Genomic DNA, 16,659 nt, shown 5'->3' with positions numbered 1-16,659 from the left:
TGTGTTTTATTAGTTTTAGTCTTTTAACTTTATGCATCAAGAAAAAAATTTAATTATCTGCAACATTCTCTGACTGGAAGAAATTTGTTTAATATTTAAACCTATTTTCTGCACATTCCAGCACATAAAATATTTTTTTTTTGTGTTTACACTCAGTCTTTCAAATAGATGCAAGTAAAACACAGCAGAAAATAAATAAAGTCAAAGACTAGCGGTCCTTTTGCTCTATTTTCACCTGTAAAGCAGGAGTAGGATAGGCGGAAGTTTACACTGGTGAAGGTGTGCCGCAGCGGTAGTGGAAGAATCCGCGAGTTTCTCTGTGAATTTCCCATTACGTCACAGCGTTCCTACGGGAAAGTAACGGTAATCTAATTACTGTTTTTGCAATAGTAATCCCTTACTTTACTCATTACTTGGATAAGTCCTATCCATGAATATAAACACAAACAAAAGAGTAAAAGAGACAAGAGAGGAGAGAGGAAAACAGAAAAAATCAAAACCTGGAGCAGACAGCCAAGAAGTACTGAGGGACTATTAGTTTGTCAGTTAGTCAGAGTAGTTTTTGGTAATAACATCAATGAATAAAAATAAATGTGGATTGTAGTATTTCTTAGAGAACAGGTTTGCTTGTTTTTATTTCTTTTTGTTCCCTGTCTGTTTGTATGAAGTTGTTCTCTGGGCTGATGGTCAGTTATTCAGAGAATTTTATTTCATTACAAATAATGTATTTACATCAATGTCATTCCAATCCAGAACCCCAATTTCTAAGTTTCTCATTGGCTTGACAGCATAGCTATCTGCTGGATGAGGCCATCTAAACTTCACCAAGGTTTAGGTTAAAGGTGAGGACAGATGTTACTCAGGAGAAATTGCTATTCAGTCAAAGTCTTATTGTCTTGGAAAGAAAACTGTTCAGCCTTAGAGTGACAACTACTGGACTAGAGAACCCAATAACAGCACCTGCCACACTGAAATAAATCACTGAGGTGCTTTTTAAACGGTTAACCTCTTAGCATTTCATTTTATATTAGCTAATATGCTGGTAGGTAATGTGCTCTAAGCTAACTTTGCTCAAAGCAATCTCAATTTCTAAATAAAAATGCAAAAAAGGCAGTTACTCACATCATTTCATATAAGTATGATTTTTGCTGAAATTGTAACTCCACGAATGAAGAAAATTTGGAAAGAAAGTTTACAGTACCTACAAAGCAAACCCAGTGCAATGGTTTCTGTGTGAGAACAGATAGTGAAATTTGAGAATTTAAAGAAAAACAACAACAACAAAAACACGTTCTCGTTGTTCCTGTTGTTTGATGATGCCTTCTCCATAAGCGGATGGATCCTGTTTGGATGGCCAGAAAGTGGGGCGGATCTGCTGATCAGATCTGTCCTGGAGTGTGTTGCTTTCTGGATAGTATCTAAGAGTTACTGGGGCTCAAACTCCAGAAAAATTTGAAATTTGAGCCCAAGTCTCGTCAGGCAGTTATCAATATCATTTTTTATTTCTATAGCACATATACTAACATAAAAACAAAACAAAATAAACAAAACAAACATAAAACAAGTCTGATGGGAATCAAACTGAACTTGAATTAAAAGCCAACATAAAAAAGTGAGTTTTAATACTCAGTTTGAAAGACTGAATGGACTCTGAAGTACAAATATCAACTGGCAAGTTATTCCAGAGTCTAGGCGCTTTATCTGTGAAGGCCCCATCTCTTCTATGCTTCAATCAAGACCTTCAATCTAGACCTAAAAAGCATCTGGCTAGATGATCTCAGTGCTCTTTTGCGGTTGTATGTGTTGAGGAGTTTGCTTAAATAACTGTGTGCTATACCATTTAAAACTTTGAAAGTAAGTAAAAGAAGCCCCACGTCCCCGGTACCGGGGGCAAAAAGGAGGAGATCACGTTTAATCGGTTATAACATGGGGTGAGAAATATAAGTCCAGACATATGTGGTATCCACAGAAACCTCTGAATCTTAGCTAAAATGTCATATAAACCATTTCTACAACCACCAAACACATCGAAAACAAGCCATGATTAAACGAGCAGTTATGTAAATGCGCAGAAGACCGCCAAACAAACAAAACCGAACCGGAAATTCTCCAGACTTCATGTAACCGGCTAAAGATAGGCTTGTTAGCTTCCAGAGCTATCACTGACTCCACACACCAAGTTTCACCACAATCAGACCAAAATTCACTGAATGAGCCGCAAAAGAAGACCACAAAAACACATAGCGGCGCAAATGTGCTAAGACAGAGATTGGCTTACCGTCCCGATTTCCTCCATTATTTTTTCCGGTAGCCTGTAGCCACATGATTATCAGAAGTTACAACGCCTACCTAGCTGCATCAGAGCTGTTTTCCATCAACAACCTCCATTTTAGACCCACCTACAGACTTGTGACTGGACAGACGCCACATGCAGCAAATTTGGGCCACCATGGATTTTGGCATTGCAACGTCTGATTGGTTGAAGTGACGTGAACGTGGCATCATTATTTTAATTCTATTGTCTCCAAAATGTTGATTCTGTTCATCTGGACGTGGCGTTTTGTGGGAGAAACGTTTCGTCACTCATCCAAGTGACTTCTTCAGTCTCAGCTGACTGCAGGTTTCCCCAAGATTGAGGACTGTGAAGCTGAATTAGAGGCAGTGATGCAGCGGAGGGTGGCTTCCAGTTCCTGGTTGAGCCTCTCAGTTTGTCCATTTGTTTGCGGGTGATAATCTGAGTTTAGGCAAGGTTTTGCTCCAAGAGCTGTATAAAAAACATTTTCCACACCTGCGACGTGAATTGGGGAACCCTGTCAGACACAATCTTGGGAGGTATTTGGCTGGGCGGCGTGGGTTTGATTTATTACGGGCGCAGATTGAGCATGCGGCCACATACTCCTTGACAACTTTATCTATTGAGTACCACCAGAAATACCTTTTAATGAGAGAGCTGGTCCTCCAAACTCCTGGATGACAAGCAAATCTGCCTTTGTGAGCCCAATCAATCACCTTAGATCATAGGTGTCAAACTCTGGCCCGCGGGCCAAATTTGGCAGTCTAATTACATTTGGCCCACGAAGCCATGCCAAATTACTATTACAGCTGGCCTACTGGTATTATACAGCTAATGTATATATCGTTTAGTATTAAGCTTTGCTTGTTCCATATTCAGTTTTTCAGCAAAACTTGTTTGAGTCCATAAGAAAAGATTTATTCTTATATCTGGAGGAAGATTTTTTTTTTCAATAAATATTAATGTTAGCCCGCGACTTTGTTCCAGTTTTGAATTTTGGCCCACTGTGTATTTGAGTTTGACACCCCTGCCTTAGATCAAGCAACTCCCAATCCCCAACGTTATAATTTCTCTCTGCTGGGCAGAAGCGGCGCGAAAAAGAAAGGCGCAGGGTTGAAGCTTTCCGGCCGGGTCAGAGCGCTGGGACAACACCGCCCCCACCCCAACATCTGATGCATCCACCTCAACTACGAACTGTTTACTGAGATCAGGATGGATTAACACTGGCGCAGACGTGAATAGTTCTTTCAGCTTAGAAAAGGCAGCATCAGTCTCCTGACTCCAGATGAAGGGAAGTTTAGAAGATGTAAGGCAGTTAAGGGGAGTGGCTTTTTGACTCTAATTTCTTATAAAGTGGCGATAGAAATTGGCAAAGCCCAGAAAACGTTGTAAGAGTTTTCGCGATGTTGGAACGGGCCACTCGACAACTGCTTTAACCTTAGCTAGGTCAGTCCTGGGTCACCTGTCCCCCTGCGAGGATGTAACCCAGGAACGACACGGAAGGAGAGTGGAACTCACATTTCTCAGCTTTGACGAATAATTTGTTCTACAGCAGCCACTGGACCACAGCCTGGACATGTACTCTGTGTTCCTCAAGATTCTTAGAGAAAACCAGGATGTCATCGAGATATACAAAGACAAAATGGTCCAAAAAATCTCAGGTCCTCCAAGGTATGGAGTCCAGGTACACACCGGCTCACTTCTGGTGGCTGCTTGTCGGGGCCTGGAGCCTGGGGCTTGCTTGCCCCCCCCCCCCGGGGTTGGGTGCCCTCGGCCTCTGGGCCTGGGGCTCAGTAACTCTGGCACAGCTGGCTGCCGGCGGAGCTCACAGGCGTGTCACTGCAACCCCCCGCGGCTGCTGAGTGATCCCTTATCTGGGGCTCTCCACAGCTCTTTCCGGGAGAGTGCCACGGTTGCCCCTCCGTTGGTCTTCTGTGGTCTCTTGTACTCTGGGGGCCTCTGGATGTCTGGAGCCTGGATCTCCCCCATACCTGCTTCATGCCCTGGAAGACGGGGCTGTGGCCCCCCACACCCTCTAGCAGATCATTACATGAATTACATGAAGGAACCTTTTAAATACAAGCGCGTACACACGCGTGCTCACAGACACAAAATACACCCTTTTTGGCTCCTACCTCAAAGCACACTGTGCACTGTCGATCTTACGTGCTGCACAATAATATTCAATATTTAGTATTTACTGTTATATTCATTCAGATTAGATAGGAAATGGGTATAGAAATATCGGAATCAATGTGGGACAAGTGCTTTTCAGAAATTCATTCCTGCTCTGTTAACATCAATGTCAGAGATCAATTAATATAATTTAAAGTTTTCCATTGGCTACATTACTCCAAGTCTCGACTACACAGAATTTATCCATCGACTTCCTCCATATGTGACAGATGTAAAATCTCAGATAGCATTCTGGCTTATGCTTTTTGGCATTGTCCCTCATTGACTAATTTCTCATCCAGAATATTTGATTAATACTCTAAAGCTTATAGAATCTTCTTCCCACCCAATCCAGAAATAGTAGTTTTTGGCTGCGTATGTTCCAGAACTATTTCTGCAACTACGAGGGTGCCAGTTGATCTCGGAATGATGGTTGCGAAAAGACTTATTCTAAAGGAATGGAAGTCCACTGTTCCTCCCTCCTTCAATGTCTGGCTCAACGACATGCAATCAGTCATACAAACTGAAAATATTCGATACCTAGAAACTTCTGCAGCAAATGTTTTCTCAAAATCCTAGACCCCATTTTTTAATTACCTTGGGAAAGGTTGATTCTGGATACTGGTATTTCTTATTATTACTGTGCTACTTCCTATCTTCTTAAGACTTAAGATGATCTTAAGTGATCGATTGCTACCTTTAAGGTGGAAAAAGTTAAAGGCTCAAACTGTTTTTCAACAGTAGGGCAGATCTAGGTCTAACACTGCCGGTGAATGTGGAGGCTTTAAAGAGGAGATTTTTTTCAATTAAGTGTTTCAAAACATTTTCAGAAAGTGTAGAAGAAGCCTCCATAGGAACAGTGGAACAGGGGTTGATCACAGAGTTAAAAATAAACATTTAAAAAGAACTTGTGACTGTTGGTAGAAATTACACTGGACAGAAAATCAGATTTTGAGAGTTTTCTGTCTCAGCACCTCCAAATCTGAGGCCATGGTCCTCAGTCGGAAAAAGGTGGCGTGCCCACTACATGACCCTGCCCCAAGTGGAGGAGTTTAAGTATCTCGGGTTCTTGTTCACGAGTGATGGGAGAAGGGAGCGGGAGATCGACAGACGGATTGGTGCACCGGCTGCAGTGATGCAGACTGAGGATAAATTAACACGAGTCACCAGCCTCAGAAATCACAAGTTGACAGCACCTCAGATTAGACCCCCAATAATTAGCACACATAATAACAGCAGCAGACACAGCTCTGCAATAATTGTTCAGATGAGACTGCAAGAAGCCTTTATGATCAGATAGCTGCTAAGAAACCACTACTAAGGAAAAGCAACAAGCTGAAGGGATTTGTTTGGGTCAAGAAACAACAAGAAGGAAAGTGATGGAGTTCTCTACCAGATGGCCTGGCCTTCACAGTCGCCCATGGTTTGGGATGAGATGGACTGCAGAGTGCAGGCGAAAAGGACCAACAATTGCTCAGCATCTTTGGGAATTCCTTCAAGACTGTTGGAAAACCTTTTCAGGTGACTGCCTCATGAAGCTCATCAAGAGTTATTTCACACTTTAATGTTTACTATATAATTCCATATGTTTTCATTCATAGTTTTGATGCCTTCAGTAAGAATTTACAATGTAAATAGACATGAAGATAAAGAAAAGACATTCACTGAGAAGCTGTGTCCAAACTTTTGACCCATAACATATATACATAAACTAATTCCCCCGTCAACACTGAGATCTTGTTCCTGGGATCTACTGGAGCCACTCGCCAAGCTTGGGACTCACTGCACTGAGTGCTTCGATTATCTCTGGAACCTCAGTTAACTTCAACTTCCACATTTTCTTGAGTTCTTCTTTCAGCTCTTCTTTCAGCCCTTGGTACTTCCTGAAGTTGCTGTCATTTGGTACAGCTACATCTATCACTACTACCATCTTCCTCAGCTTGTCTACCACTACTATGTCAGGTTGGTAAGCCATCACTAGTTTGTCTGTTTGTATCTCACAGAATTTTGGCTTGATTATTCTCGACCACCCTAGGGGACGTGTCCTAATTTTGCTTCAGGACTTCCATGCCAGATGCTCCTGGAACAGATGTTCCTGTATGGTATGCCAGCAACTTGGTTATGGCGTCCCAAGTATTCCCTGCCTGCTAGCATCTTGCACCCTGCTATTATGTGTTGGATTATCTCAGGGGCATCACAACCTGCACCTGAGGGTCTTGCATAGTGTGGTAGACCCCTGTATCTATGTATCTTGTACTTAGAGCTTGTTGCTGTGCTACCTATCCATCCAGCTTCATCCATCCACTGGTAGGATTTCTGGATGTAAGCCACTTCCTCTGTCTGCGGGTGGTATATACCATGCAGGAGCATATCCTTCCATTACGCTTCCTCCTCTTGTTCTTGTTCTTGAAAACTTCTTCTATGAAACTTAGCTGCACAGCTGTGGAATGTTCATTAGTTTCCAAGAGACGTGAGGAGTGAGGGGTACTTCACCAAAGTCTGACCTGCAAACAACTATATTAAACTGTAACTTGTCCATCCCAAAAACTTGATTCTGTTCATCTGGACGTAGCGTTTTCAGTGGTAGAAATGTTTCATTACCAACCTTATAAACAGTACATTTGCATAATAACTGAAACCAGCACACTGAATGAACAATGGGCTGGGAGGTCAGTTCCTTGATCATTAATATGCAAATTGATATGAACATTGATCAACGACCACTGATCAAAGACCACTGATCAATGGCCATGAGTACTGTTCTCACAGCATTTTACGTAAATGTAACTTCTCTACTCTGATAGTACAAAATAATAAAATATTACTTATTAATTCTGTTATCTATGAAAAGAGGGGAAACATCCCTCTGATATATTTGTAAAGTCCCTTCACTGAATCAGAGATTCTCCTCACAAGATTTGGTAAAACATATTCAAAGTAAAAAACACAACAAAACAAAGCAACTCTGAAGTGAAACAGTGGCAGTAACACATGAACATCAGCTGAAATCAAACAATTAGTTTTGCTGATTAAAACATTCACACAGAACTTTGTGCTTTTCCCCCACATCTACTCTGATCAATGTATTAAATAATCAAATATTAGTTTTAGTTTTTATTATTAAATATTAGTTATTTATTTAGAAATTACTAATATTAGGGTTTTTATTATTAGTTTTTATCTATTAAAATAAGGTGATTTTGATATGTTATTAAAGTCTCTTTTTTTTTAAATCAGAGACTACCCTCACAAGATTTGGTGAAACATATTTAAAGTAAAAAAACCAAACAAACCCACAACCAACTCTGAATCGAAACAGTGGATTCTGGAACAAAGAACAACATGAGCATCGTCTGAAATCAAAAAGTTAGTTTTGCTGATTTAAACATTCACACAGAACTTTGTGCTTTTCTCCATCACAAGATTTGAATGACTGAATGAAAACATTTAGGGTGTAACCCACAGGTGTTACAGGTATTTTCACATCACTGTCCAACTTTCTGTTATATGTGTTTCAGTCCCATGAGAACATGTTTTTTATGATGTGGTGATAGGAGAGCAGGGTTGGGTCAAATGTTAATCTGAATAATCAGAGATCACTGTCTAGTAACAGGGTCATTATGTCCAACAAAAACAAAGAAATTCTTCTCCAATGAAAAGCGAAAGCTGCTGTCCCAGATTCTTTTCTGCATAGTGATCTAACTGGATTGGCAGGTTTTCTGAATCTCTACAAGATTAACTCACATAATCTGAACCAAACAAAACAATAATTCACATGAAACATACAATGCACATAAAATATTTACTTGATCTTTTGTAATATTAAACTTTCTTGTTTGAATGTAGAAGGAGAACGTGGACAGTTTCAGCAGTGTCTCTGTAATCTTTACCTCAATACGTCACTTTGAAAAGAGCAAAGGGCTAGAGGTTGTAAACTCTGCGTTTTGGGTATTCTGATGCTGTTCCCAGTGTTGTGTTGTGTGTGTGTGTCTGTTTTTTAAAAATATATGTTGTAATTTGTTATGAGAAGTGAGTTATGTTTCTAGTTCTTAGTCTTTTGGTAATTTAGTCAGTTCCTTTTTGTGTGCAGGTTGTTGTCGTCTCACCCATGTGTGTCCTTCCCAGTGTCACCAGTCTAACATGTCTCCCTATGGATGTCAAGTTCAGTTTTGCTGTTTCTGACTGTCTCTGCATTTGTCACTGTTTCCATTCCTCAGTGTTTGTGATTTACTGTGTTTTGTGACAGTCATTGTTTTATGTGATTTGTGTTCAGTGTTGCTGTCTCTGTCTCGTTATGTCTACTTTACTCCAGCTGTGTTCCCATGTGTCTACACCCTCGAGTGTATATCTTGTGCCTGTCTCCCTTTGTGCTTTTTCAGAGTGTATTGTTCTTTTCCAGTCTTTGTTTATCTGCTGATGTCTAGTTGATTGATGAGCCATTAAAGGGCTCGCCTTCAGTTAAACCTCCTGCTGCCGATGTGTCTGCAATTGTGGGTCCTCCTTCACCACACCCTGACAGATGGAGTGTACACTGAAAGCTCAGTAGTGTTGTCATTTTCAGTTTTTGTGTGTGACCTGACAGCACTGATGTTGTTTTGAAGTTTGTTGAACTTCATTTGCGTATTTGGTTTGGTTTGGAAATTTGAGAATATGATGACGTGATTCCAGAAATGTTTTTTCTTGAAAAGAGAAAACTATAGGTCAAGTTCTCTGGCTTGCATCAAAAGTATTAGAACAAATTCTTCTGGATAGACTTTAACAGGACATGAGAACTACTGACAAAAATAAACAACAAAGATTTCTGCACATATATTCTAAATGACCTTGTTTCCACGTCTGACAAAGAAAATGTGACTTTGTTCATCCGAGTTTCAAAAAGGTGAGATATTGTCACCTGTTCCGTTTCAGTTTGTACATGGATGATCTTTCTAAGTCACGAGTACTGGTTATATGATAGACGAGAGTCTTATTGATATTTTGATAGATGCTCAAATTTCAGTTATTCGATTGCGTCATAGTGCTGGCTCACAACAGCTGTTCACAGAGTAAGTGCTTCAGTTGAGGATTTTTTCTCTTCTTCTGTGTGGGAGATGAAGAGGTAAATTTTGTGAATGCAGGTGGATATTGAGGACATGTGATCTCTGTGGTGATGATGTTGAGAATGTGCAGAGTTTGTGTTGTAAGTACAACCAGATATCCTTGCCTGTAATTTTACATCTGCTCAGATTATGTTAAAATAGCTGTTTTTAGAGACTACTGTACTCCATTATTCACTGCACACCCGTGGTGTATATTTAGTAAAGCAAAAAAAGAACACTTCAGGGTGCATGTCACCCTGACCTTGATCAAGCCTCCAAGGTGGAAAAGGACATGCCAAATGTTTGTGATGCATAAAGTTCCTACCTTCCCCTCTCTGCTGATAAGATTTTAATCAATGAATGGATTCAGATGGAGTCATAATGGCCTTGATTGGACCAACTTTAAGTGACACAAGATATTTCACCTGCTTCTGGAAACAGTGGAATAAAAGCTCATTTAATTGTTGCGTTTTGGTTTATTTTGTGTTATTACAGAGGTGATGATGTTGTGGGTGTTATTGTTCTTATGTTTTTAGAATTTAGATTAAAATAAAAGCATGTCTCTTAACATTTATAAATAACTGCATTAAACTTTCCCACATCTACTCTGATTAACATACTAAATAATCAAATATTAGTTTTAGATTTTATTAGTAATTATTAGTTATTTATTTAGCAATTACCAATATTAGGGTTTTTATTATTAGTTTTTTTTTTATTAGTTATCTTTCAAAATAGGGTGATTTTGACATGTTATTAAAGTCTCTTTTTTTAAATCAGAGATTATCCTCACAAGATTTGGTGAAACATATTTAAAGTAAAAAAAAACCTCCACAACCAACTCTGAATCGAAACAGTGGATTCTGGAACAAAGAACAACATGAGCATCATGTGAAATCAAAAAGTTAGTTTTACAGAAAAAATTATTCACACATAACTTTGTGCTTTTCTCCATCACAACAGTTGACTGACATAATATTTCTTGACAGCAGCCCTTCCTCAGTGCTTGTGGTTCATTGTTAGCTCATTAACACGAGTGAATGAAAACATTTAGGGTGTAACCCACAGGTGTTACAGGTATTTTCACATCACTGTCCAACTTTCTGTAATATTTGTTTGAGTTTCATGCAGGCATGTTTGTTTCTCTCTAAGAAGCTGACGACTCTCACGAGATAGTTTATGATGTGGTGATAGAAGAGTAGGGCTGGGTCAACTGTTAAAATAGCAGAGCAGACCTGACTGAGGTCAATTGCACACAATAAGTTGGTTGTTTTAGTAGCCTCTTGTGTCTAACAAAAACATTAAAATTCTTCTGTAATGAAAAGGGAATGTAATGAAAAGTGAAAGCTGTCTCAGTTTTCTTCCAGTGATCTAACCACTATCGAACCTTGTTATTATTTATTAATATTTATATTTATTCATATCTTAAAATTCTCAATTGAACAAAACCACAAAAATGGATAAACGAGAACATCGGCACTCACAGGTGTATATAAAATACTTTAACTCTTCCTGGAAAAGCAAATGGACGCTGACACATTTCAGCATGTGGCTTCCCTCCATGTTTCTGATACATGTGTGAGAGTAACTCCTGAGAAAGCACCACCATGACCTAGTTTATTGTGAACACAGGTGATTGCAATCATCAGTCTATCAACAATAATCAAAGTACATGATGCCTAGTTTTGTGCACTTAAGTACATGCATCCAACAACAGCTGCACATAAATATATCTAAATCAAGAGAAAAGAAGGAGAGAAAACAGGTAGACATGAAATAAAAAAAGTCAACACATATGGGAGACACCGGTGGCAAACAGTGTATCTTGGAGTATTAAATTATGAATTATTGTCTTTTTTTTTCACTGATTATCCTTATGTGCTGCAGCGAACCAATAACTCTTGTTGCTATGTGTCTTCAACTATTGAACATTTAGATTTTTACACGTTTAGCTTTTTGGAAATATGACATGCTGTATTTCATGTTTGGTATTATTCATATTCCTCTCTTTGAATGAGTTTCAGCAGTCAGTAACCACCTGTCTTCTATAGTGTTATTTTTGTGCCTCTATTCTGAGCGCATATAAAAAAAATTGCAAGTGCAAATATACACACACTATAACAGCCCAGAATGTGGCTAAATCCAGCGGAGTGGTTTAGTTTAAACTATATAAAAAACAACAATGGTCTTGAAAAACTATATATTTAAAATGAAAAAATTAAACATACTAAGCCAAAGAAGATATAGCTATATTCTGGACCATGTTTCTGGAATGCAGTAGCTAGCAAGCTGATTGAAGACTGTAACAGCCAATCAGAGTTTTTGCATCCAGGTCTGTGATTGGTTGGTTTTGTGGCACACTTATAACCGTACAAGAGTTGAGCATGCGCGGTGCAGAGATGTTGAGAGCAAGAGCGAGAGCGACACACTCAAACTCAAACACTGTGTCACACTACCCAGTATTGTGACAGTATATGGATAATAGCAAACACTCAAATACATTTCTTGCATGCAGCAATGAATTTTGTTTGCTCAAAATAATTTTCTTCTCAACATGCAACATTTGCACTTGCAAAATTTTTTGGCGTGCGCTTAGAATACAGGCACAAAAATAATGCCATAGTCTTGAATGCTCAATAAACGTCTTGTACACCTGATAAAAAATGTCTGACTATAGGGGACTGCTTGTAATAACTTCTAATGCTACTCTTGTGATCAGAAAGCCTAGTTCTTGCTCACTTTGTATGATGATTGCTCTTCGGTCTCCTTTAGTAATAATGACACTTAAAATAATAGTATTATTTTAATAAATGAATTTGCCTGTTCTATAACTCTGGAGGCCAGGATCACTGAATTGGAGACCCAGCACTGTACCCTTGAAAAACTCGTAGCTAGCCAGGTTCCTGTAGTCAGTGTATCAAAGGTAGCGTAGTCCCCTGGGAGGTTGTGCTGAGAAGCTGGAAAAGCAGGATTGCTGGGTGACAGTAGGAGGGGGTGTTTTTCCCCACTCTGCGACACACCGAGTGGGGAATTTGAGGTCACAAAAATTAATATTGAATAGGTGTGTAACTTTGCCAAAACAATGTTGGAGTTTTCTCTGGTTCCTCCCCAATCAGACCAGGAGTGACATGTTTTGCTAAATGTTCTCATTTCTCTTCTTCTTAAATATCTGGCTGTCTGAGTGGTGTCCCAAAAAGACTTTAAAGTTAGTTGGGACACTTTCTGTTAGGAGAGAATGCATCCATTACACTTTAGATGGACCAGCTGTCATTACAAGAAATTTGTTCAATTTTATTACAACTCTCCAAACATGACTATCCAGACATGAGAACTGTTTGGACTGAATGTACACATGTACTTTTGTTTTACTGTAATTGCTTTGGAAAACACTAACACGATTAAAAAGGTGGTTAAGGTTAGGCATAAGGTTATGGTTGATTGGGATTAAGGTTAGGATTAGGGCTGGAATACAGGGCTGGAACATGTGTTACCACCGGGAGCGTTCCATCCACAACCCGCCATGTCTCATACTGAAAGCGGGAACGCGGAAGGTTACCTTTTGCGTTACTGAGGAAGGCCTCGGGACGTATCAAATCGTCAGTATATTAGACTGTAACTGTAACAGCCAATCAGAGTTTTTGCATCCAGGTCTGTGATTGGTTGGTTTTGAGGTACACTGATAACGGTACAAGAGTTGAGCATACATCAGAATGAGAATGGGCTCAAATAAAATTCAATTGGATTGAATCCTGGACCAAAGAACAACGAGACACTTTGTTTCTTAGTTTATTGAAGTAGTTTGTTCCAGTTTACAAAGGTTAATAAGCTTTCAGTACCTCATTTAACAGAAGTTCATAATAAACCATAAAAGATCATTTATCTTGTCTCGTCTGTCTGTTAATTCTTATCTAGTCTATTAAAGAAAAAATGATACTCACTCACTCAATGTTCTATCTTTACGTAAAAGAAAAAAAAACAATTTCTGAGCACTTATAGCTATAAGTTCTTCTGTATTGTATTTAACACCTTCATTAGTTTTTCAGCCTGATCAGGACCTGATTTGTTGTTCTCAAAGAGAACACACCTGTTTCCACACTTTTCAACCATTTTCTTCAGATCAGGTTGGCAAGAATGAAGAAAATCCTCCAAGCCCATTCCTGCCTGCTGCAAGTCGTTTCCTCGGGTGAACAGGATGATTGTTCGTCCTCTAACTTCCCTCCCAAAAGCTTTTTCTAACTTTTCCATGATGTCTCTCTCATCATCTGTAAATCTGCTCACATGCATCACAAGTATATACACACATGGTCCTGATTCACAGAGTTGTTTGCACCTTTTCACATGTTTGCCCCTAACTGATGGAGCAATGTCATCATCAAACATATCTGGGGTATCAATCACATTTACGTCTACACCACTGATCTCAGTTTGTACATTCTGGCAATTTGTGGTGACCGCCGTTGAACTGGGTCTAGAAACAAAGTGTTTCTGTCCAAGGATGGTGTTCCCACTGGCACTCTTTCCAGTCCCAGCCATTCCCAAAAGAACAAGGTTCACTGTGGTGCCAGTGTGTCGTCCTGCATAAATGTATACCAATAATAATGTAAGTGAAAGTGAAAAAAAGAATGTGGTTAAAATGAGTGAATCTTTGTTGCTGTGTTTTTCATTAAGTGCTCTTTGCTTCAACCATCATGAGAAAAATGCTGATTGACTGAATAACCTGTTAGTATGTTCTTTATATAGTACTTAAAAGAGATTGTGGTTTACCTGTCTTTGCCTCGTCAGTGTGCGGTCTTGTTATACATTGTAATCCACGGTCCCAACTACAAGTTAGATATAGAAGAAATACGAATTAATCAATAAGCTGCTTGTTGTTCCATTAAAAATTATTACTATAATAGTTTGCAAACATTTCAGAGTTTTTTCTATTAACTACATTTATAAAATATTTCATAGTATACATGTACCCATATAAAGACATTACGTTCACAACTTGATTTACATGCTAAAGCTAAATCAAAAGTGCTCAACTTTAGCTTTACCTCAGTGCCGCCGGTTGTCTGTCTTTAGTGTCGTTGCTTCTGAATATGCTGAAAAAACTTCCCATGATGCAGGATTTGAACGAAAAACCTGTGGGTTCAAATGTCAGTGCCAGCACAACTCTGAACTCTTCCTTTTTGTTTAAGTATCCTTATTTAACAACTTAGTATATCTCAGTTGTTTTCAGATGATTCACATAAATCTTAAATAAAAGTTAACAAATGTCTATTAAGAAATTTATCATGACAGATGTAAAAATAGCCTTTCTCTGATACTCTTTAAGAAATCAGAGCCCTTTTTTCTCATTACTTAGATTTTTTTTATTGCTACAAAGCAAATACATGTAGAAGCACAACTTACATTAAGTGGAAGTTGTTCAGTCTGTTGAAGCAAAACTCTGTGTGACTCTGTCTAAAGCCTGCAGACTGCTGTTCTCCGACTGTATAATACTGCAGGAGGCGTGTCATCTGTTGAGCTATAAAAAGCAACTTGTGGCAGAGCAGTTTTAGCATTCATCTCTCACCTGTGCAGTGACAACAGTGAAAAAAAAATGGCTTTAATTCCAGCAGGTAAGACTTATTATTAATCATTGTTTTTTAAATTATTTTCCTAAAGTGTGAAAACTTCTCAGTTTCACTTTGGTTCTTGTAAAACTCTTGTGTACATGGGTTAAATCAAATTAGTCAATTGTGTTTCAGGTCCTGATTTGAGGATTGTGATGATTGGAAAAACTGGTGTGGGCAAGAGTGCTGTTGGGAACACCATCCTGGGATGTGAGCATTTCAGATCTTGTCCTTTATCTGCATCAGTGACTGAGTTCTGTCAAAAAGCTTGGACACAGTGGGGGAAAAGAATAGTTAGTGTTGTAGACACACCAGGGATCCTGGACACTTCAAAATCAGATGAGTTCATCAAAAGAGAAATTGTGAAATGTGTTGAAATCTCCTCTCCCGGTCCTCACGTGTTCCTGTTGGTCATCCAAATCGGCCGATTCACAAGAGAAGAAAAAAACTCAGTGGAAGCCCTGCAGGAGCTGTTTGGCCCCGAGGCAAACAAGTACATGATTGTGCTCTTCACCCGAGGTGGTGATCTTGGAGGCATATCCATAGAGCAGTATGTACGTGATGCTGAGCCAGGGCTTAAACGCATCATCCAAAGCTGTGGAAACAGGTACCACGTCTTTGACAACACCAGCAGCGACAGAAGGCAGGTGGTGGAGCTCATCAAGAAGATCGACAAAATGATGGAAGTAAATAGAAACACGCACTACACAGATGCCATGTTTAAAGAGGTGGAGGAAGCACGCAAAAAGGGAGTAACACTGCAGCAGTATAGGTTCACTGAGTCGTTGTGTAAACGTATCAAACTCTTTCGCATCATTCTGGGGAAAGATTAAAGTGTTGTGGTTAATTGTAATTATTCTATTCTGAATAGGACAGCTTTTGTTTTACCTACATGAAATATACAGTTTGTTCATGATCACACACAGAGTATAGATAGCTGTGTAGGATCAATATACGTTGATTTCCCATAAAGAAATAACACAATAAAATATTATTGATTATGTGAGTTTATCTTTTGATGTTAAAGAAGAAAGTATTTATAAGTGAAATAATGATCATGTAAGCTGTCTATCAAAGCATTTATTTTCTCTCTTGCATCTATTCTGATTTGTATATGTGAATGAAATTATGGTGGTTATGTGTGAGTTTAATTGTACACTAATTTAATCTATTGAACAATTTAGGGGACAACGGTTAAATTTAGTCAAGTACATATTTTATATAACTGGGAACTGTGGATAGTTTTGTCTTTTAAAGAATGATGACTTCGGTTTATAAGGAGTTTTTATGTTGGGTCTGTTCTGCTCTGGCTGTTTGTATTAAAACATATTGTGAAAATTTCCCTTTATGCTCATTATTGTTTGACAATTATTCGTGTAAAGCTTCTAGCCTAATAAAAACTAATAATCACACCACGTTCACCAGTTATTTGTGATTCTAAGATGACAATGTCAGAACCAAACGTTCAAGCACTTCATTCATTATTATTTTTGCCTGTTTGAATGAGAGAAAA

At 38.9% G+C, this 16,659-nt stretch overlaps 2 protein-coding genes across 2 annotated transcripts in view; one reads left to right on the top strand and one right to left on the bottom strand.

Annotated features, from left to right (window-relative positions):
• LOC113015577 (copper-transporting ATPase 2-like) overlaps positions 1–16,659 on the bottom strand; it is a 193,707-nt gene that overhangs the window by 156,156 nt on the left and 20,892 nt on the right.
• LOC113015581 (GTPase IMAP family member 7-like) lies at positions 15,134–16,107 on the top strand. Its single transcript, XM_026157603.1, has 2 exons — positions 15,134–15,152; positions 15,282–16,107. The coding sequence occupies exons 1-2, from the start codon at positions 15,134–15,136 to the stop codon at positions 15,977–15,979; spliced, it is 717 nt and encodes a 238-aa protein (XP_026013388.1). The 3' UTR covers positions 15,980–16,107.

The sequence above is a fragment of the Astatotilapia calliptera genome, chromosome 23, assembly GCF_900246225.1.
Source record: "Astatotilapia calliptera chromosome 23, fAstCal1.2, whole genome shotgun sequence".
Lineage (NCBI taxonomy): Eukaryota > Metazoa > Chordata > Actinopteri > Cichliformes > Cichlidae > Astatotilapia > Astatotilapia calliptera.
Note: the sequence above shows the minus strand (reverse complement) of the source record. Positions and strands in the feature narration are given on the sequence as shown.